Consider the following 20,761-nt stretch of genomic DNA (forward strand, 5'->3'; position numbering starts at 1 on the left):
ATATATATATATATATATATATATATATATATATATATATATATAATCTTTTTACTAGAGCTCTTTGTATGTTAGTAGCTATTAAACCAATATCTGTCATCAACTTTACATGTACTTTTTCTGATTCTGTCGTTTGTTCATGTTATATATTTTTAAAACATATTCAACTTTTGGTTTTATTTTTATGGATGTGTATTTATTTCTGTTGTATGGCTAGGGGAATTCCTTTTTGGGTAAAAACTATCTTCTGCATCTTTGATATCACACACATGCACACTTGGGTCCTTCAAAGTTAAATTACAGAAGCAGAGCAACCAGGAAAGATATATGAGATTTATTATAGGGGTGTGACATTATACAGCCATAAAGGTATATTAAAGAGTTTTATGTGAGACTGTCATTTTTTTATAAAAGAGGAAGGACTTTTTAGCTTTCTTGTCTTTTTTTAAAAACAAATTTTAAATATTTATTTTTTTAGTTGTAGTTGGACACAATACACTTTATTTTATTTATTTTTTATTTTTAGGTGTTGCTGAAGATCGAACCCAGGGCTTGCCGTGCACATGCTAGGCTTGTGCTCTACTACTGAGTCACAACCCCAGTCCCTTTAGCTTAGGGTTTCTAGGGAAGAATTTTCACATTTCAAATGAGTGTTTCATATAAATTGACATTCCAAATATAGATTCCTTTGCTGAAATGTCATGGTGGAATACAGGGTAATAATTAATTGCCTGGCTTTGAGCTTTTGGTTTTTGGAATTTTATTTTCACACAGACATTTTAATTGTTCAGGATCAAAATTCATTTGACCTGGAAGAAGCAGCCCAGTCATAGGTGTGGTTTAGTGATGGTTTTCAGAATCTATCCTTCTATAGCATTGCAGGATAAATCTTTCTTTTACAATTTTCCTTGGTATCACATTTCTATAGGATTTCTACACTAGTAAATAGTTTTAAGAATATTTCTTTTGTTTTTATTTTTTTCTATCCACACCTGAAAAATTTGTGTGGTTGTCTACCTGAGCATTATTTATAGATGTATAAGTGCCTGAATGAAAGTACTGAATGTGACTTCTGTATATGTTCAAGTATAGTAAGTAAGGAGAAGTGGCAGTACAAGACTTAAAATTAGAGGGGTGAGCCATAGTTAAAAAAAATTTTTTTAACCAAAAATAAGCTAAATAGTGACTTAGCTGTTTTGTCTTGATCTGGGTCTGTTTTTCCTAGCTGATCACAGGTGCACACAGTCTCAGACTTAAGTGAAAAGTGAGTTCCCTCTTGAGGAAAGACAGAATGAAATGCTGAATGAGTGGGTTACCAGGTTTCACTGAAGAGAAACCTAAGTGGGAGAGAAGAAGAGGAGGAAAGAATAGTTTGACAAACCCCTCAGATTGCAGTAGTCTGAAATATAAAAACTATCTGCTACAGTGAAATAGAATAAAGGATTGTAAGGATAGAATTGATTTCACCCATTAGACTTTTCTATTAGGGGGAAAAAAAACTCCCATTAATCCTCTCTGTAGACATTTTTCAGTTCGTTTGTCTTAGGCTAATTTTTTGTGATGTCATATTCTTTGTTCTGTGTAGACATTATTCATTAAAAAGGGTAATAATGGCTTATATAATAATGTCATTATATGTATGCAGAGGCATTTCATATTCCATGGGACATCCATTTTGAATATCTTTCCCAGCATTGGTAGTATATTTTCAATGATCTCCTTACATTTGCGCATCTATTGTAACCATTTTAATTTCTGAGAGAAAAAAACATTGGTGTTTAGAATATGAAGAGTAAAACTGTTCCACAAAAAGACCAAATCCATGACTAGTTTCTGTACCTTCACCTTCATCAAGAAAGATAACCAACCAGTTCTTTTAACTCCTATATATAGATATAATGGTGGATGTAGGGAACTCCACTCACCAGTAAAGCCCTTTAATAGCAATGAGGAAAAAAAAAAAACTAATACATACCGTGTTAAAAAGAATGTTTTTTTTTTCCTGTTTCCATAAATTTGCACCTGGCGAGTTATCTTCCTTTAAAAAGAAAAAATGGGGGAGGGGGCTTAGAATACTGTATTATCAGTGGTTCTTAGTTGTTTACCCTTGCCTGGACAAGACTGGAGAGCCCAGAGTACCATATGGTGTTTGGTAGATTAGGTAGGTTCTCAAGTTCTCTCTAATCTGTCCTTATCTTAACAGAAGGGAAAGCATCTCTCTTTCCTTCTTGTAAAAGCAAAAAAAGAAAAGTCAACAACTATTGATTTCTGTTGTTGTGCTCCCAGTTTGGGTTGGTTAAATTAAAGTAACAGTAGAATTTTACTATCTAGTGCCTGACAGTTTTCATAGTTAGCCTAAGTAGAGAAATTGGAGTTATCAGTTATTTTGATCTTAATGAAAATATGGAAAGAAATGAAGTGTGTTCTTATTTGAGACATTAGAAGACCTTTGTAATTATGATGTTTTCTGAAAGAATCCTTGTAAAGGAAGGAAAGTATTCAATTATGGAGAGGGAATTAGAGACATGACAATGTTAAATTTGGGTTGGAAATCAAGTGTTTCTAAAATCCTGAAACTTGTTGCTAGTGTGAAGTCTAACCTTTAAGATGTCATTTCTCATGTATCATTTAGATGGAAGGCAGATAACGGATTGGGGCTTTTATTAAAATTGTATTGGCAGCCATGCCACATAGTTTTTAACAAACCCAGAAGTTCCACTGAGTTATTTAACAGTGAAGCCATTAATGAACCTCTTATATATGAAAGTAACAAATTAAACCTTATAAGATTCTTTCATAGTATGTGAGGGAATAAAAATTAACAGATTGTCATTACATTGTACTATTGCATTTCTGTTAATATTTGTACCATATTAGGGAGGCAGAAATTGTTCTAAAAGTTTCTTGCTAACATTTTAAGAGTACATGATTAAGATTGAAAAAAGGAGTAGATTTTATTGAGGGGGGTGAATAAGACTCAAACTAGAGCTTTTCCTTTGTGGGCTGTATTTTAGAAAGTAGAAGTTCTGCGTTTTCTATGCCGAATCCATAAGAGGTAGGTTCTGAGACTAGAAAAGAAGACTAAATGTGAAAGTCTATTAGAAAGATATTATGTATCTTTTCTGAAAAATGGTTTTAGATTGGATATTGGTAGTGAACACTTGAACAATGGTGTGGGAACTCAAGACTCTGGTAGTCTTGATCAGAATACATCTTTCTAAGTCACTGCTTTGGTTACCATGTTCCAGCTGTCTCCAGAAACCTGGAATAGATACTCTTTTGACCATGTTAAATCTAAGCTCACTTCCTGGCAACAGAAGCATCCTGTCATTTGGTCCAGCTTTGGACTCGTGTTCGTTTGGTCATTACTGCAGTGAACAGGTATCATCTGTCAGATGAGTAGCTCTGGTGACTTCTCTACCAAGCTATACAGAAATCATGCCTTTGTTCCAAGCCCAAAGTTCCATTTCTCCACTGCATTCTTAAGTATCCCCCCCCCCCTTTTCTAAACATCAGTAATCTGAATGGCAATTCACATTTCTGGGTTTATTATCTTTTATTAGTTATTAAATAAATTGAATTGAATGTTGTTAGTTTTATCTCCACTAAACTGTAAATTCCTGAGGGCAGGGGTCCAGCACCTTAGCATTTTGTTAATGTAGTGTATAATGGAAGTTGAAGTACTTTTGAATTATTTAAGAATACTTAATAATACTAGCATAAAAGTAATAAAAGAACCCATTCTTCAGTGCTTATCATGTGCCAGAAATTTTAAATGCTTTATATACATTCTCACTTAATCATCAAAGCATGAATTTGTTACTGTTAAGGTATAAAGGTCTGATAACTTGTACAAGTTCCCATAGCTGGTAAGTGGAGGTGTTATACTTAGAACGCAATCTGGTTCTAGAATTTGAGCCCTTAGCCACCACAAAATACTATATGTCTAGTTGAGAATAATAATGTGTTAGATTGCCAATACCATAAATGATATTTGTAATTTTTCCTTCCAATATTCTATGAAAATTGCCACATGTAGAAGCTGAAAGATCTGTGTAGTGAATAGCCATATACATATACACCCACTTTCTTGATTATTAACATTTTATTATATTTGATTTTTTACATATTTATTCATTCCTGTATCCATCTTATTGATTAATTGATTGATTTGATTACCGTAAAGTCAGTTGAAAACGCATACTTTTCTAAAACACTGCAGCTTATGTGTCATTAGAGTTCACTTTTTTCAAGATAAATTTCATACACAGTGAAATGTACAAATCTTTGTATTACTTTGGTAAATACAAATACCTTGTATACCACACCTCTACCAGGATATATAAAATTATACAGTTATCTTTTTTTGATGAGGTGCTAGGGATTGAACCTAGGGGTACTTTACAACTGAGCTATGTCGCCAACCCTTTTTATTTTTTATTTTAAGATAGGCTCTCAATAAGTAGTTTAGGTCCTTGCTAAGTTGTTGAATCTGGCCTCAAACTTGTGATCCTCCTGTCCCAACCTCCTCAGTTGCTGGGATTATAGGTATGCTCCACTATACCTGGCCATGGTTATCTTTTTATCAAACATTTGGTAGTCTTGTAATTCAAATTAGTGAATTGTACATTTCTTCCAGAATTAAAACCTGCTTTTCTGATTACCCTATAATCTTTTATTGATTCTTTAGTTTAATACACTGACTTCGTTGAGGACATGGTCATGTCTTGGTACTTGGCCTAGAGAACCCACTCAGAGGTATGATGAATGATGGACTAGTTATTTTAGTTATCATTCTGACTTCCTAAAGTAGTATATGTACAGATCCTTAGTTACCAAAAAATCTTTTAGTGTTTTAAGGTTTCAGATCATTTTTATGAATTAAGCTTACCATGTTCCTATTATTTTTCCACCTCACCTTTGCCCAAGTAGCCTTGAAATCCATCCTCTTCCCCCCTTTTTTGGTGATTATTATTTGATATTTCTTAGACTTAGATTGTTATTTGATATTTCTTGTTTAAACATTTCTTAGACTTATCAGGTATGGTGACACATGCCTGATTCTAGGTATTCAGTAGCCAGCAGTAGGATTGCTTAAGCCCAAGAGTTTGAAGAACGCCTGGGCAACATAATAAACCCCAAATCTAGGTAGGGAGGTAGGAAGATAGATTGATCAATTTATCCCTCCTCTCTCTCCTGCCTTCCTACTCTCAGACTGTTCAAGGAAATTAGTATGGACCTGTAAGTCTCTTCTCTATATCTTCATTCATTCCTTTGGTGATCTCACCTAAGCTCATAGTGTTAAATACTTCTATTCACTGATGATAAACTTCTAAATTATTTCCAGTCTGGACCTTTCCTGTGAACTTCTCATCTCTACTTGGACAACTTGTAAACCCTCTAACTTTAATACATCACAAACCTAATCTTAAATCTTTATGTCTCTCCCCACCTCCTTGTCAATTTATTCATCCATATTTTTCTTAATGTTAGCTGTTGCCAGGAATTCAATGAGTTAAAATGTTAGTTACTTGTAAATGAATGAAGAGTCCAGTGTTTGAAAGGTTATAGCTAATCCCCAGACTTCCTCCTCATTTTAAACTGAGGTTGGTGTGTGTGTGTGTGTGTGTGTGTTTTTAAAGGTTGACATAAAATGTTTAAAAGTCAAGATCTTCAAAATTCTGATTATTGTTTTTGGAAGTTGGTAGGTTTGTGATTTTTTTTATGGTACATTTTTTTAATGTAAACCCTTTGGCAGTTTGTCCTATTCTTTATAATCTACCTATGATTCCCTTCACATCTAATTCTAAGGAGAGCATAGATTGGATATCTAGATGACAATATTGCTTAGGTAATATCTTTTGACATTTCAGCAACTCTGCATCAAACAAAAAAATTTCCTAACCACCTACTTTTAGGTTTTTTTTTTAGAGTAATAGATAAATCTTATGCTGGCAGTTTAACTCAAATGGACTCTAGTTGTTAAAGTTGACGGCAAGTGTCAGGGACCAGATTTGTCCTACACTGGCCTGAGGGATTATCAGGAGGAAAAAAAGGGAGATGTGGACACAGCACTGTCCCACTTGTCTGTAGCAGTGGCAGTGTGCTGAGGATGGTAGATTCTTTACACTTTCTTTTTCACTACTCCCCCCTTCCACCCCGCCCCAGTAAGTTTCAAGGAAAAGTAGAGAGGTTGATCTGAGCACTGTTGGGACACTCCCAGACACCATTCTTTTTTTGGTTGTTGTTTGTTTGTTTCTGTGTTTTTTGAGTTTCAATTCAAATTTATTTAGTTAAAAAAAATTTTTTTTAAAGTTACTGGTGGATACAATGACTTTATTTATTTATTTTATGTGGTGCTGAGGCTTGAACTCTGCCTCACGTATGCTAAGTGAGCACCCTACCACTGAGCCACAACCTTAGCCCCTCAAATTTATTTAATTTTAAAGGAAATATTAAAGGGCATTTCAGAATTTAGTAGAATCCTGCAAAGGAGAATGCTTCAGAATGTCTGAACACAGTTCTTTATATGTGAGCCAAATGCATGATATAGCCATAGTTATTATGGCCTGAACCATATGTCTTTTTCTCTTTTTGAAACAAAAATTATGGCAGAACATACTTTCACCTGAAAAGTCAGCATTTTTATAATCAGTTCTTTGAGAAAACTGAAATGTACTTTCCTAGCATAGATGAAGTAAGGATTATTGCCTACTCCAAGAATCCTACTTTTCTAAAATTTCCACGAACATGTTCTGTACATCCCATTGTACACCCCAGGTCCTCAAATAAAAACAACAAAATAGCAAGTCATATTAAAGTTGCAAAAGGTGTTGGGGATTTTATTTGGTCAAAGAGCTAGAATAAGTGCTAATTATTAATAGAAAAAAAATTTACTTCTTAAATGGCCGGTATTCCTATGCTTTTGAAAGTGTAACCAAAATGATTAAACATTTTGTATTTGAATCTTTGCAAAGAGGACAGACTGAGAAGATAGCCCAGGTGAGTGATTGTGTTTCTATTTGTGTTTACCAAATTGTATGGATTGGTTTGCCACTGAAAGTTTTGTGAAATTGTATTGTGTAAATTACAGGTAATTCTTAGAAGGTAGATACTCAGCAGTTGATATGAATGAAATTCTTTGGAATTTTGGGGGCCATAAGGAGAAGCAGGTAGTAAGTCAAGATTCAAGCAATGTTGAAAAGTAGAGAAAATTTGTGGATAATGGAGGAAACAAAGTAAATTTCCTTGTTGATAACCTGGTTTTTGAAATACAGTGCTTAAGAAAGAAGTTCTTGGACTGAACTTGTGACTCAGTGGTAGAGCGCTTGCCTAGCATGTGTGGGGCACTGGGTTCAATTCTCAGCACCATATATAAATAAATAAAATAAAGGTTCATTGACAACTAAAAACATTTAAAAGAAAAAAAAAAAAAAGAAAGAAGTTCTTTACTTGAGGTCTGGGCCATAAGTTTCATTCGGATATGTCAATTCTGAGCAAGCTTTATATTGAATAAAGATTTTGATAACATGGAGGATTGTTATCCAGCTAATGTGAAACATCCTGTTGTGTGCACTGAACCCTAACCCATGGTCTTTGTGATTTTAATTTTTATACCTTTCCCCTTGCCCTCATCCCTTAATGAGTCTGGCAAATCTGCCTTGGACCAAATCTGCCATTATTGGAAGGGCTGCTTCCTAAATTAGATGTGATAGACTTGATATACATGTACTCCAAGCAAAAATGAACATAATAATTATCCTTAATTCTCTATCATTTAGTTTGTCCTGAAATAGATTTATTAGAACCTGAAATATCAGTGGTTATTTCTTATTTCTTTTAGGAAAAAAATAGTATCCATTTATGATAGTGGGTAGTATGTGTCGTTCTATATAATTTTAATGAAAAAAGAATCTAAGAGGCATCACTTCATTTTAAGTAATACCCAGAAGGAATCTTGAATTAGTGATTCTGAACCTTTAGGAAGTTTAGCTTTAAAAAAATTTTTTAAGTTATACATTGACACAATATCTTTATTTTGTATATTTATTTTTATGTGGTGCTGCGGATTGAACCCAGGGTCTCTCAGTGTGAGGCGAGCGCTCTAACCACTGAGCCCCAGCCCCAGGAATTTTAGCTTTGATTCATAAAAACAAACCAGAGTAATGTTGTATTTAGTGTTACAATGCATTTTATAGAGTAGATTATCTTGAGCATGAGGTCAGTTTTATATCAATATTAGATATGAAAAGTATTACCAGATTGTTGGTTTATTGAAAACTCTTAATTATCAATCTTTATTATGGATATTGTACATTAACTTAATAAGAGAAGAAAGCCTAGAAAATGAATTTTAGGGAAGCAACACATGGATCTCACATGCTTTTAATGTGACTACATTCTCTGCTGGTGGATCTGTAGCATTTTGTTCTCTACAGATTGCTATTAAAAGCAGCAGACATTTTTGAGCATTTACTATATTCAAGCCCTAGAACTTTACAGGAATAAATCCTTCTGTGGTTGTTAATACTGTTAATTCTGTTTTAGGGGTGAAGGGCCTTAAAGGTCGGAAGACTTGTCCAGAGTCATAGGTTCAAAAAAGGAGCGCCAGGCCTCTTAACTACTATATTTTCTTACTCCTGTTGAAATATAAATTGTTTTACTAATGGCTTATGATGAATTTTAAAGAGACATGGTTAAAATTTCTGATAGCTATTCAGACCAGTGATTGCTATATCTTTTAAAATGTGTCCCTTTTTAGGAAATTAGCTATCATTGTATAGATTCTTATCCAAGGAGAACATTTATGATTATCATCAACAACTAGAGACGTTGCATGAAACATGCTTCTCTTCATTCCTGATGTACTGGAAGATCATTTTTTGAGGTGGGGGGGGGGATATTGCAGTACTGAAGAACAAACCTAGGACCTTGTGCATGCCAGGCAAATGCTCTGCCACTGAACTAAATCCCCAACCTGTGAAAGATGTTTTTAATTTTAAATTGTATCCCTAGTCTAGAAGATGTGTAATGTAATGTAGTAGCTGTTTACTGAGTCTCCTGTGTATGTGTGGAAACAGTGTACTTTGGGATATGATAAGGAGAAAACATGAACTACTTAACTCCTCAAGAGAGTACTCATTCATTCTTGCAGACTTTTCTTGGCTCAAGCCTCGGATCATCACAAAGATTAGATCATCATAAAGCATGCAGCATGGCTGTATAGGATGCTAATCAAGGGTTGAAACGAAGAATAATTCTGCCTATTCTCCAAAACCTCCTTAGCTAATAGTAGCCAACATTTCTCCTTATTATTCCCACAGCTGGCTCTGTTTTAAAATTAATTCACAGATTTTTTCACTTACGTGTCTTTCCCCTAGGTAAACCAGTGCTTTTTCTTTACCAGATGAGAGCTGTTGGTTTGGTTCTTTGTCTTGGCCACAGTGAAGATCAAGGTCAAATTTTATTGCCCTACTAGGGTTTCCAAACCCTTTCTTGTGAGTTATCAAAAACCCTTTAGGATCTACTGAAATCTTGGAACTCACACACAATATTGCACTAATTTCAAGAGGTTGTTGGATTCTCTGAAACATATCCTTAACTCTTGGGGTTAAGAATCCCTGCTTTTGATCTTTTTGCATCCTATTCAGCTACTCGGAATATATTAATATATTATTCTAAGTGTCCTTAACTCTAAGCAATAAGGTATGTGTATGTGATACATATATTGTTTTCAGAAGGTTGGGGTGGTTTACAGTTGCCCCTCATGCATTTGGCATAGGTTATTTTATTTTATCTTATTAATTTTTTGAGATGTAGTTTCCCTATATTGCTTAGGCTGGTCCCAAACTCCTGGGCTCAAATGATCCTCCCACCTCAGCATTCCAAAGTGCTGGGATTACAGGTGTGCATCATTGAGCCTGAATTAATTTTGGGGGGTGGTGGTGCTGGGGATGGAACCAAGGGTCTTATGCATGCCAGGCAAATATTCTACCACTGAGCTACATCCCCATGGGAAATGTTTTTATTCATCACAAGATCTTTTTTGACCCTCATAATGATGAATTAGGTGAGCTAATATAAATGATTAGATAAGAGTTTTTGAAGTTAATGTGTTCTAAACACAATTGTGAATGTTATTCTGTAAAGTTCATGTTTACTATGACTCTTGTATCTATCTCTTCCCTGTGGTTCTTTCTAAACTCTCTCAAAAGCTGTAAAAAGACTTTGCCTCTGGGGCTGCATTTAAAAATCTGAATCCTAAAGTAAAGGATGAGTCATTGGCTTCTGCTCATCAGGATTGTTCACAGGTGCTCCTTCATGCTGATTTCTAACAGGAGTTCCTAAGTTGGAGGCATTGGGTAACTAGATGCCTTTTTAACACTACCCCCCCTTTATTGTCAGACCTCCATGTAGAGAGAGAGAGAGAATATTTTTAGTTTGTGGGCTTTGCAGGGCCTCATTGGACTTTCCTTGAAGATTGCTTACTCTTTAATGTCCTCTTTAGAAAGTAGAAGGCGAGGTTCAGGAGCTGTCCTTTAATAGTGTTCTCAGAACATGAATTAGGAGCAAGGCCACACTCATGCTAAGAAAAGATGTTGAGGTTAGCTATGACTTTCACTTCTTTTTTCCTTCTCCCTTTGCAAAGATAATTTATAGTACATTTTGTCTAAGAGAGACTTGAGTATCCAGCTGGTTAAATATATTTAAAGAAGGGGAGGGAATCTCTTCAAGCACACCTTGAAGAAGTCTATCATGTATTTGAGTGGGAACCTGAGAATGCTGTGGGCTTACAGGCAAAATTAATAAAGTAACTGTTAAAGAAATCAGATATAACTTTACATGAAGTTTTCAAGCTTAAAATATGCAAGAAATTATGTTAATAAGTCCTCCTTTAAACTCCACAAAGTGGGGATTGTTCCTTCTGTGCAATTTGAAACCACCATCATCTATGCCCTCTAATACAGATGGAATGAGTTTGACAGTGAAATGAGTGCTCTGTTTCTTGTCTCAGCACTAGTTACATCTGAGGCTCCTGGTGTGAGAGAGATCTTAGCCTCTTGATCTCAGCATCCTTGGATGTTGGGAAAAAGTTGACCTTATTTATTCTTCTGTCTGGTCCTACTGTGCTAGGACCTACTGGGGCTGGAGAATCATGAAGTGCATCCTGGCAAGTATGGCAGATTCTTGGCATTCACTTCCTGGAAGTTCCTCCCCTGGTGCTGCCCAGGCATGGCATCTTGTCTGAGGGTGTTTATACCAACTAAAGAACACTAATTAAAAATCTTTTACCATTTTTATCCCCTGATCTGATAAAGTAGATCCTGCAGGGAGCCTAGTGATCTGCACGGTTACTACCAGTTGTCTTTGATAAGAGGTGTGCAAGGTGATGCTTGAATCTCCCCCACATATAACAACTGAGGTACAGGCTAGGTGCCATTTTAAATCTCCCCAGGCTGTGGTGGCAGTCCTTTGTGTGGGAAGATTGGGAGAGGAACAGCCAATCCCAGGCCCTATGAGCTCTATTTTCTGTCCACTTGTTAAGGATTATTATCGAACAATTTCTTATTGCCCCTACCCTTATCTTTGCTTTCTGAGCCTAGTTTTAGAATTTTGCAGAATAAAGTTAGGAGGTGATTTTAGCTGCCCTTTTTTCAACTGACACATTTGGCATCAAAGAGGAATGTGGTGCAAAACAGCTAGCTGTTCATTTAAGGTTTCTTTTCTGCCACAAGTGGCTTTTCAAGTTTCACATGTCAACAATGATGGTCATCAAGGGAAACAAAAGAGAGAGACATTCACTTTTTACAGTATACACAATTTTAATAACAAAACTTTCCTGTACACTGTACTTTGTCCCCCCGCCAAGACTCCCTATGTAATAATATGTTCTTCCCACCCCCAACCCATCTGCCCAGATCCCACCCCCCAAAAAATGGCTCTTGAAGGTGATTGAACACAATGTATTCGGACTGTACTTTGTGTTTCCAGTCTCAGTATTGATAGGCTCACCAAACATTTTTTTATATCAGACTATTATTTTTTTTTTTTAAATCAAGGAAGAAAAAGTTAGTTGAAGGAGCTGCAGAAATTTCCTAATGTTTGCAGTAACAAAATTAAACACTTGAACAATGATTTTCTATGTTTTTGGACCTTATTCAAGTACTGTGAGTTTGTCCCAGGTTAGATAGGTAGAAATATTTAATTATCTATGGATGGCCTTGTCTTTTTTTGTCTTTTTCTGACTCAAGCACTTTAACCAATAAAGTATGACAACTGCCCCAAACCAGACATTTGAGATAGGTCTGTTACTGTATTGCTATACTAAAAAATGATTGTGTAGATCAGCTGTTAAAAATATTATTTAAAAATTTTTATGTTGATATCCACACTTGAGAGAGAGAGAAAGAGACAGACAGAAAAACGGAATATCTATGTATAGGGAATATGTCATAAGAAAATAATATGCCTGTTTTGAATTTTAGGATTCAGAACTAGTGCTACATAGGACTCATTTTTATTAGGAAGATGGAGTCTAGCTCTTGGTGACTAGCATTAGAATAAGCAGATGGATTTTAATAATTAGTGGGAGTTGGGAAGTTCAGACAATTCCGTTCATTGAATTGGTACAGAAATTAACTTAGGCACATTAAGAAATTACATGTGTTAGTACAGATTTTTGGCTTAAAAAATTAGTATCTTTGCTTTTTGATGCTGGCAGTAAGTGTTCTCAGAGTTATGTGGATTTGCAAATTTACCAGCCCACTCTTTAGAGAAAGGTGATTTAAATTGCTGGCAGGCTACAGAAATGAATAGAAATAATTGCAAACTAGTTCTTGGTTCCTAGGTAGATATGGTATTATAGTCGTCTTTGGCTTTCTTTTTTTCTAGAAGAAAAGGGATTTTTTTTAGCTTTTTATTAATATTTTTCTATAACCTTGAAAATTGGGTGGGGGCCAGGAGAAAGGATGGGTGAATGGGTGGTGGTGAAGTGAATAAGACCCCACCACATTACAAAAGCCCTGGCATAGTGACCAGGATCTGTAGTGTTGGTGTGATACTCCTCCACCCTGGCCAGTTGGTGAAAAAAGCACAGTTGGCAGTCTCATCTTCAAACCTGTGCTGATAACTGAAATACAAGTTAAATGGAACCCTGCTTTCTCTGGGAAATTAAAAAGGGAAATTTGTGCTTTAAACGAGAAAGGAAAATTCTTGTTTGGCATTATTCTCTTTTCTCAGTAGGAATTACTCCAAAATGTAGAGGGTTTAAAAAAAAAAGTTATTTTTCAACTGAAAAGTATGCTTTGGTGGTCCTTGTAAAGCTGTTTCCCTGATTACTAAATGGCTTTTTCACATACATTAAGGATTTTGTCAACTGATGGTCCATTTTACTAACTATATTCTTTTAGGATTAATGTGGGAATTCCCAGCTAATATTTCTTATCCCTTTACTCATTTTTAATTAATTTTGGTTTTAATTTGAAATGATGGGAAATCTCCTTCTGCTATTCTTCAGGGCTGATGAAATCTTGTGTATTCTGAACAAGCTATCTGTCATCTGACAAATGGCTATGGTCACCCTGATAAATGAGTTGGGAAATTTTAGCCCATGGAGTTCTCATTTGTAACAGGGGCTTCTAATCTAGCCCCTCCGTGGGGAAGTAGTGCACTGCACTCTGTGCCAGAAAATCAGCTTCTGTCTCTGCTTGAGCATGACAGTGTCTGGTTTAACAAGAGATGAAATGCTCACTCACTGAAGATAACTGAACTGGGCTGAGTCTTTGACAAACTAATCTACCCACCTTAAAAAATGTAGAGAGCACATTTTCATCATTATGTGTAATCTTGTCCACTTTTTATTGAGACATATTTTCTTTGAAATGTAAGTAATCTTATCAGTATTAGAGAAAAATTATAATTAAACCTTATGGGTGAAATTATAGAGTTAATATGTTTTAAATTCAATCTTGGGAAGAAAATATGCCTTGAGTGAAGGATATAATGTTAACATTTATATTAAAAGATGTCTGTCTGTCTCTCTCTTGCCTGTAGTAGTGATTGCCTCTAAAGATTTGTGCCTTTTTAACATACAGTAAAATGACAATTGTAAAAATGCTCACTTTTCTAAAATCAAATTAGTGTTTTAATTTCAGGGTTTTTTTTAAACATAATGGAACCTTCTTTATGGAAAAATTCTGGTTGAATTGGTAACTTGCATCTATACCCCAAATATATCGTAGTTTTATCATATAAATCATAATCGAAGAAATAGGATATTTGTGGTTGTTTTCTGTATGAATAAATGGGCATCATTATCATTTGTTATTATGGAATGTTCATATTTACACTGGAGAACCTCCCCCTCTTCCCTTTTCAGTTCAGGTCCAGGGGCCTTGCCCTGTTTGGTGCAGATTGTATATAATCATCACTCCTGGCTGCTTAGTTACTTCAGCTAACCTGAGAGTCAGGTTTCAAAATCTTTCTTTGCTCTTCATCCCCTCACTTCCATGCTGTCTTCTGGTTACTGCTGTGTGGCCGCATAGGCATTTTGGTGTCCTAGCCTAGATTCACTTCAGTAATATGTTGTTCTTGTTTCATAGAAGAGTGTCACTCCCTCCTGTGAATGTGTATCTTTATTAAAAGATCAAAATTGAGAATATAATGAAAATAGATTTTTTTTCATTAAAAAAATGAGAATTAGTGTTATGCCTGTTGCTATTCAATTTTAATTTTGGCTCTTTGAGGTTTAAAAATTTAAAGATCAGGAAAAGGCAGAATAAAGAGATTTAAACCCCTTTGACAAGGCATTTTTGATTGTGACAGGGTTGTGGGGTGGGGGGAGTTTTTTTCTGAACTGGAGAGAACATGTCAGGGTTATTAAATTGACTCAGTTTTTCTTTTTTCTCTGAAATAATTTTTTTTTCACATAGATGTAAATATAGGATTTAGTATGTTAATTAGTAAATTGGTAATTTAATACTAGTTTAAAATAATAGTCTAAATGCCACAAAAATAAACATGTTCATTGTAAGTCAAACTAGATGATAAGAAGTCGGTGTAATTATTTAGTATTGATTTCATTGCAATGAGACCTTTTTACAATCCCTTGGATTCTTTATGTAAATATATCAAAGAGTCACTCAGCTTATTAGAGTTATATAAAGGGTGCTGATTTCATGATGTGGACTTTGATAATGTCTACTAACCCAGGCAGAAACTCTGGAAGAAAAGTGTTTAATATTTATCAGTCTTCAGTATACATGTAATTCTACTTCTTGTACTAGAAGTAGATTACAGATTTGAGTAAATACCAAATTATCATATAAGAGAACTTTGCTATCTCCTTTTAAGCAGCAAGCCAGTTGTGATACATAGAATGAAGAACAGTCATCAAATAGGTATTGATCCATATCTGTTTCTGCTCAATACCTTCTTTTCAAATTGTTTTCAGTTGGAAAAAAAAATAGCATATGGAGACCTTAGTGTAAATATTTACACACTAGTATATAATTACATGTGAAACGGTCTATTTTGAAGTAAGCATTTTTAGACTTTCCAACAGGAGTGCAAATTAATGTGATCATTGCTTCATTTAACACTTAAAATATGGTTTCATTTAAAAAATTAAAAATACTTCAACACTTCAAAAACTAAGTCTCCACTTGGTTTGGAAAATTAGGCTTAATGTCACCATTGGTAAAAATTAGATATGTATTTAGCCCCTACTATGTAAAATAGGTTACTTATCTGATATGATTTTTGATGACGGGTAGGTATTATACTTCACATTCTTTGTATGGCAGCTGCTGACACTTGCACTGTCCATAACCATTAATGATGATGAAGGGTCCTTCATGGGTGGGTTCATACTCATTATACGGTCCTTGGTCTGACATGTTTGACATATGGAGTCGTGTTTGGGATCGGAGCTGCCTATGGTTCTGAATCATTGAGCACTGCCTGATTCTTCTTAAAGTGGGAGGGCAGCACTTCCTAGAGATGAACACTATAAAAATAATAAAAAAGAAAGAAAACAATAAAGCCATTGTTCCTGTAATTACCCGCTGAGTAAAGATGGCATTGTCTGGTTCGGGAAAGTGTTCCTCTGTAGTAACTGCTATGCCTGCAGTAGTTGGAATTTCTTTGTCTCCCACATGGTAACTTGATGAGCTTATTCTTTTTGTATATTCAGTGGTTGGATCTCTATAAGTTGTAGCCATGGCAGTGACAGTGGTTGATAAGTTCCAGCAGAGCTGAAATCCATGGACTGCATCTAGAATATCCTCTCCTTGGGTGTGGTCAGGGCTGTGGCATAGGATGGAGTGCTCCCACCGACCTTGGAAACTGCCCAGCCAAGAGGCCAGAGCACATATTCGGGGACTGCATTCCCACAGATTGCCAGAGAGGCCAACAATTGTGAGGGATCTCAAGGAGCCTAAGATCTTGGAATCAAGACTGTTTAACTTGTTGTTATCCATGAGGAGTATTTTAAGATTAGGCATCGTTTCAAACACTGTGAAGTCGATGGCTTTGATTTCATTTCCAGTCAGGTCTAGCTTTTCTAAAGTGCTCCAGGTCCACTCCATCCCACACGTCAAGTTGCTAATTTTGTTCCATTGTAAGAAGAGCGTGTGCAGACTGCTTAGCCGGAGGAAATGAGCAAAATTAATCTTCGTCAGCTGGTTGTGCTCTAGGTGAAGTTCTCTCAGTTTGATTAATCCTGCAAATCCATTTCGAGCCAAACTTCGCAAACGGTTTGTGCTCAGATCCAGAAACTCCAGACTACGACAGTCCCAGAACAGGCGTACTGGGATAGTCCGCAGGGAGTTGGAACGTAAATGCAAGGTCTGCAGCTTCCGAAGGCCATAGAAGAGCTCTGGGTGCAGAGATGACAGCTGATTAAAAGACAGGTCCAAATTTTGCAGGTTAATCAGTTGGGTAAAAGTTGTATTTGGCAAGTAAAATATTTTGTTGGAACTTAAGATTAATTCCTTAAGTTTATATAGTCCTTGGAAAGCATCTTCTTTTACTGTTGAGATTTGATTGTGATCTAAGTGGAGCCAGGTAAGTTGACTGAAGCTGGCAAATTGATCTCTTTCGAGCTCTGTGATGTGATTGTGCCTCAGGGACAGGCCCAGAGAGCCCTTGTCTGTGGCGTTTGGCACTGAGTGGAAGCCCTGAGAGTCGCAGTAGAATAGCAGCTTCTCGCAGCGGCATTTGGGTGGACACGCCATACCCAGGGCAGGCAGCATTTTTAAAACCATACTCATTGCATATATTGCTGCCAGCATAGGGGCCCCTAATGGCCACTTGAAATGTAAGCCTGCAGAATATAATTTAAGGAAAACAAGAAGATAGGATATTTTTTCAGCAGAACATATGGGCTATTAAAAAAAAAAAAACACATAACATTATGGTGAAAGATTTCATTTATATAACTTATTTTTCATTTACTGCAGAAAAATTAACCTTGTTGGTATGACTAGAACACAACTTAAACCATTTAAAAAGAAGATAAAGCATGTTCCTATCATTAGCTGCCTTTACCTAAACCTCAAAATCCAAAAACGTGACAGTGATTTCCCTCAAAATCCTAAAACGTGAAATCAATGGCTTATTTTAACAGCGTGATTCCTTGTTGACTGTACAAGACATATAAATGCATGGACTTACCCATTCTTCTGAGTACATTGGAGGCTGCATTCAGTCGAGGTTGTCAGACTCAACGCAGTGAGTCTGTAAAAGGCTCTAACATGCAGGAGCCTTTGACCAGTTTCCTGTTTTCTGTGTCCCAGGCTTTCCTTGTAAAATTGAATCCACCAGGGTGAGTTGTTTTTTCCTTAGCATATACCTCTGGAAAGCATTGGTTTCATTTTCTGTGATGCTCTAATCTCCTAAAACAGTTTTGAATGTAAGTTATTAATTTTCTCCCCTCAATTTGCTGCTGGTCATCAAAGCTTCAGTCTCTCCTTTCTGCAGCCGTTAGTTCTCTCTGTCTTAACTTGTTGATGGCAGATGGGCGGCTTGTTGCAGAGAAGAGCTCCTGGAGCAGCATGAGTGCATTTACTGAAAAGCTTTTCCGAGAAACGGCACAAGAATGGATTTGCTTATGTGCTGCGACCACACAGAACTGTATATAGGCTGACGTCACCGGGTGACGTGTCTTTTGTTTGGGTTTTCCAGAAGCTTTACTGTTAAAAAGCACTGTGCTTTGTAACAGTATTGGGGTCGTCGTAAGACCCTTGATCACAATAAAGCAAGAGAAGAATTCCTGACTTTAAAACATGATATTCCTTCAGTGTAGGAAGCAGCAGTGAGGTTGTAATAAAGGCTGCATTCAAGAAGACCCAGACCCATCGGAACAGTGAGTCGGACTAGCAGAGTGATGATTTTTAATGCGTGTAAGAGCCAGTGTTAGACTGAGATTCTGCATAGAGATCGTTTAAATGGGCAGAAGCCTGCACAATTGATTTATAAAGTGCTGCTTTAATGCCAGCCTATGCAAGGTAGTGTTGCTGCTCTGGTAGTTTGAAATGCTGCTCAGTTGCCTTGTTGTCATGCTTGGTTAAAATCTAAGCATGACTGTGATTTGCTTTAGGTATGTTGGTGAATTAAGTGGGCTTGACTTTTTTTGGCTTTAAGAGCTTAACATCTTAAACCAAGAATAAAGGGTGTGTGTAGGGGCTTCCAAAAGAAAGCACTTAAAAAAAAAAAGAATTTCAGGGGAACTCTAAAAAGATTTCCCCTCTGTCCTGTTTTATAACAATGTTTGCTCACCATGCTGATGGAAAAATAATGCTGAGTTGATATTTGAATGCCCTAGTAGGAGAAAAGGGCAGGTGAATACCATTACTTTAACATACATGACCTAACTATTAACAGGGATGATTTGGACAAGTAATGCAATGTGGTTGGATTCTAACATGGTCCACTTTATTTACTTTAGCATCTCTCTTTCTCCTTAACTGAAAGCCTCATCTGGTGTTTAGATTGGGGGGTTGTGGGGCTGAAATAATAGAACATTTGCACACTAGCTTCTATTGACACACTTAAGAACTGACTTTGAGTCTCATACTATTGTTGGAATCTCTCTTGTAGGTACAAAAGGTCACTCATTCTTTGGAATAGAATTTTTGCTTTGGCTTGTTTTTGCTTGACCTAACTCTAGCTTCTCCCTGTCAGCGTCATCACTTTTCAGACCTTGGATATGAATGTACAGCTCTAGATTTAGTGTATAAACATAAATGATGTTCCTAGCATGGGTCAGTGTCATATTTTCAGGACTGTTTAAGGTAAAACATTTTACACATCTTGCCTTAATGATTTGACCCCTATACACCTATGCACTTATCCTTAGTGATTCTTGTCTCAGACTTGAGGGCGGAAATCTCAAAACTGAAATAAAAACATCATTGTCCTATTGGATTCTTAAGGTTTCACTCCACTGGGCAAGTCTAAGAACTCATTGTCTAAAGGGCTAAAATTTTTGTGTTGGAGCATGGTATTGCAGTGAGGACTAGATGACTCTAAGGTCCTTTCCTTGTTGCCTGTGTAAAGGGGCTATGGAAACTTAGTAATGCAGGGATGTACTTTGAGTTCTCCTAAAAGCAACCCCAAGATGGAGTTGGAATTACAAGAGTTTTACTGGGGGAAATGCCTGGGAAGTATAAAAGGAGAAAAAAGGCAACAGGAATACTGAGGACTGGTAGAGTCTTCTGTCTAATACATGTGAAGGGAGAAGGGAAAGACAAATTAGACAGTTTGTAGTGTAGTTCTTAGGTAAGTCTCATTGACCAAACAGAAATCCCCAGGCCAAAGTTGCCGGTGGGATTCTGTTTACAGTCTTAGGACTGAGCCCACACTAGCACTGTGTTCCTTTATGTTGCTGATTTATGGAGAGAGGGAGAAAGGTCTTGTTTTGGACCCCAAGGATGCCACTTCCCCCACTGACCTTGATTTTTTTTTTTTCCTATAGTTTCTCCTTATAGGCTAGATGTTTGCCGGGCTTGAGAAATTTTGTTGCTTGTTCATTTTCGTGTGGATAAGGTTTAATCAGATTCCTACAAGGTCTATGACCCTAGGTTTCAGAAATACTGTTCTGCAGGAGCTTGCCCCAAAAAGTTAACAAGGAGGGGAATCTCACATGGATGGTCTCTGGTAATCCTCTCCCCCCACCCACCCAACAAGAAGCCAGTCCTTGTGGTGTTGTAATATCTTACTGAAGTCAGCCACTCTCTGATTAAAAACAAAACACAAAACAATACAGAAGCCAGATTAATAACTTCCCTTAATTAACTACTTCCATGAAAGAAGTGTGTGAGTCAATTGGATTAGGACAGCCACAGTTGGGATTGAGTTGGATGCGAAAATTTAGGGGGAAAAACATTTCCTTCCCTTTGGATTCTTAGGTCATGTAGATTAGAAAGATGAAAACTATCTTTTGTATACAAATAAATGGAAACTAATTAAATTGTATTATCTTAGTACTGTTATAAAAGACTTGTGGGCCTGGACATTTGTCCAATGAAGCAATGAAAAGTCTTAGTAATTATTATTGTTTTAATAAGAGAGATGGTCTCCACTATGTTGCCTAAAATGACCTCAAATTCAAGATCCTCCCTCTTCAACTTCCTGAGTAACTGGAGCTATAAGGAAACATAATTGCTCTTGATCTCCATCAAATCATTTTTTGATGCCCCAGAAGAAGTGGGCAGTACTGATGCTATATCATAGGACCCAGGAGTACACCAGCCTCTTTTCT

The 20,761-nt window shown here is 36.4% G+C and overlaps 2 protein-coding genes across 7 annotated transcripts in view; one reads left to right on the forward strand and one right to left on the reverse strand.

Moving 5' to 3' along the window:
* Ctnna1 (catenin alpha 1) overlaps nt 1–20,761 on the forward strand; it is a 171,143-nt gene that overhangs the window by 95,363 nt on the left and 55,019 nt on the right. The window lies entirely within an intron of this gene.
* Lrrtm2 (leucine rich repeat transmembrane neuronal 2) lies at nt 14,717–18,105 on the reverse strand. Its single transcript, XM_015484656.2, has 2 exons — nt 17,674–18,105; nt 14,717–17,323 (listed from the first exon to the last, which is right to left on the reverse strand). Exons 1-2 carry the CDS (start codon nt 17,675–17,677, stop codon nt 15,777–15,779), a joined length of 1,551 nt encoding a protein of 516 aa, XP_015340142.1. The 5' UTR covers nt 17,678–18,105; the 3' UTR covers nt 14,717–15,776.

The sequence above is a fragment of the Marmota marmota genome, unplaced genomic scaffold (assembly GCF_001458135.2).
Source record: "Marmota marmota marmota unplaced genomic scaffold, marMar, whole genome shotgun sequence".
NCBI lineage: Eukaryota > Metazoa > Chordata > Mammalia > Rodentia > Sciuridae > Marmota > Marmota marmota.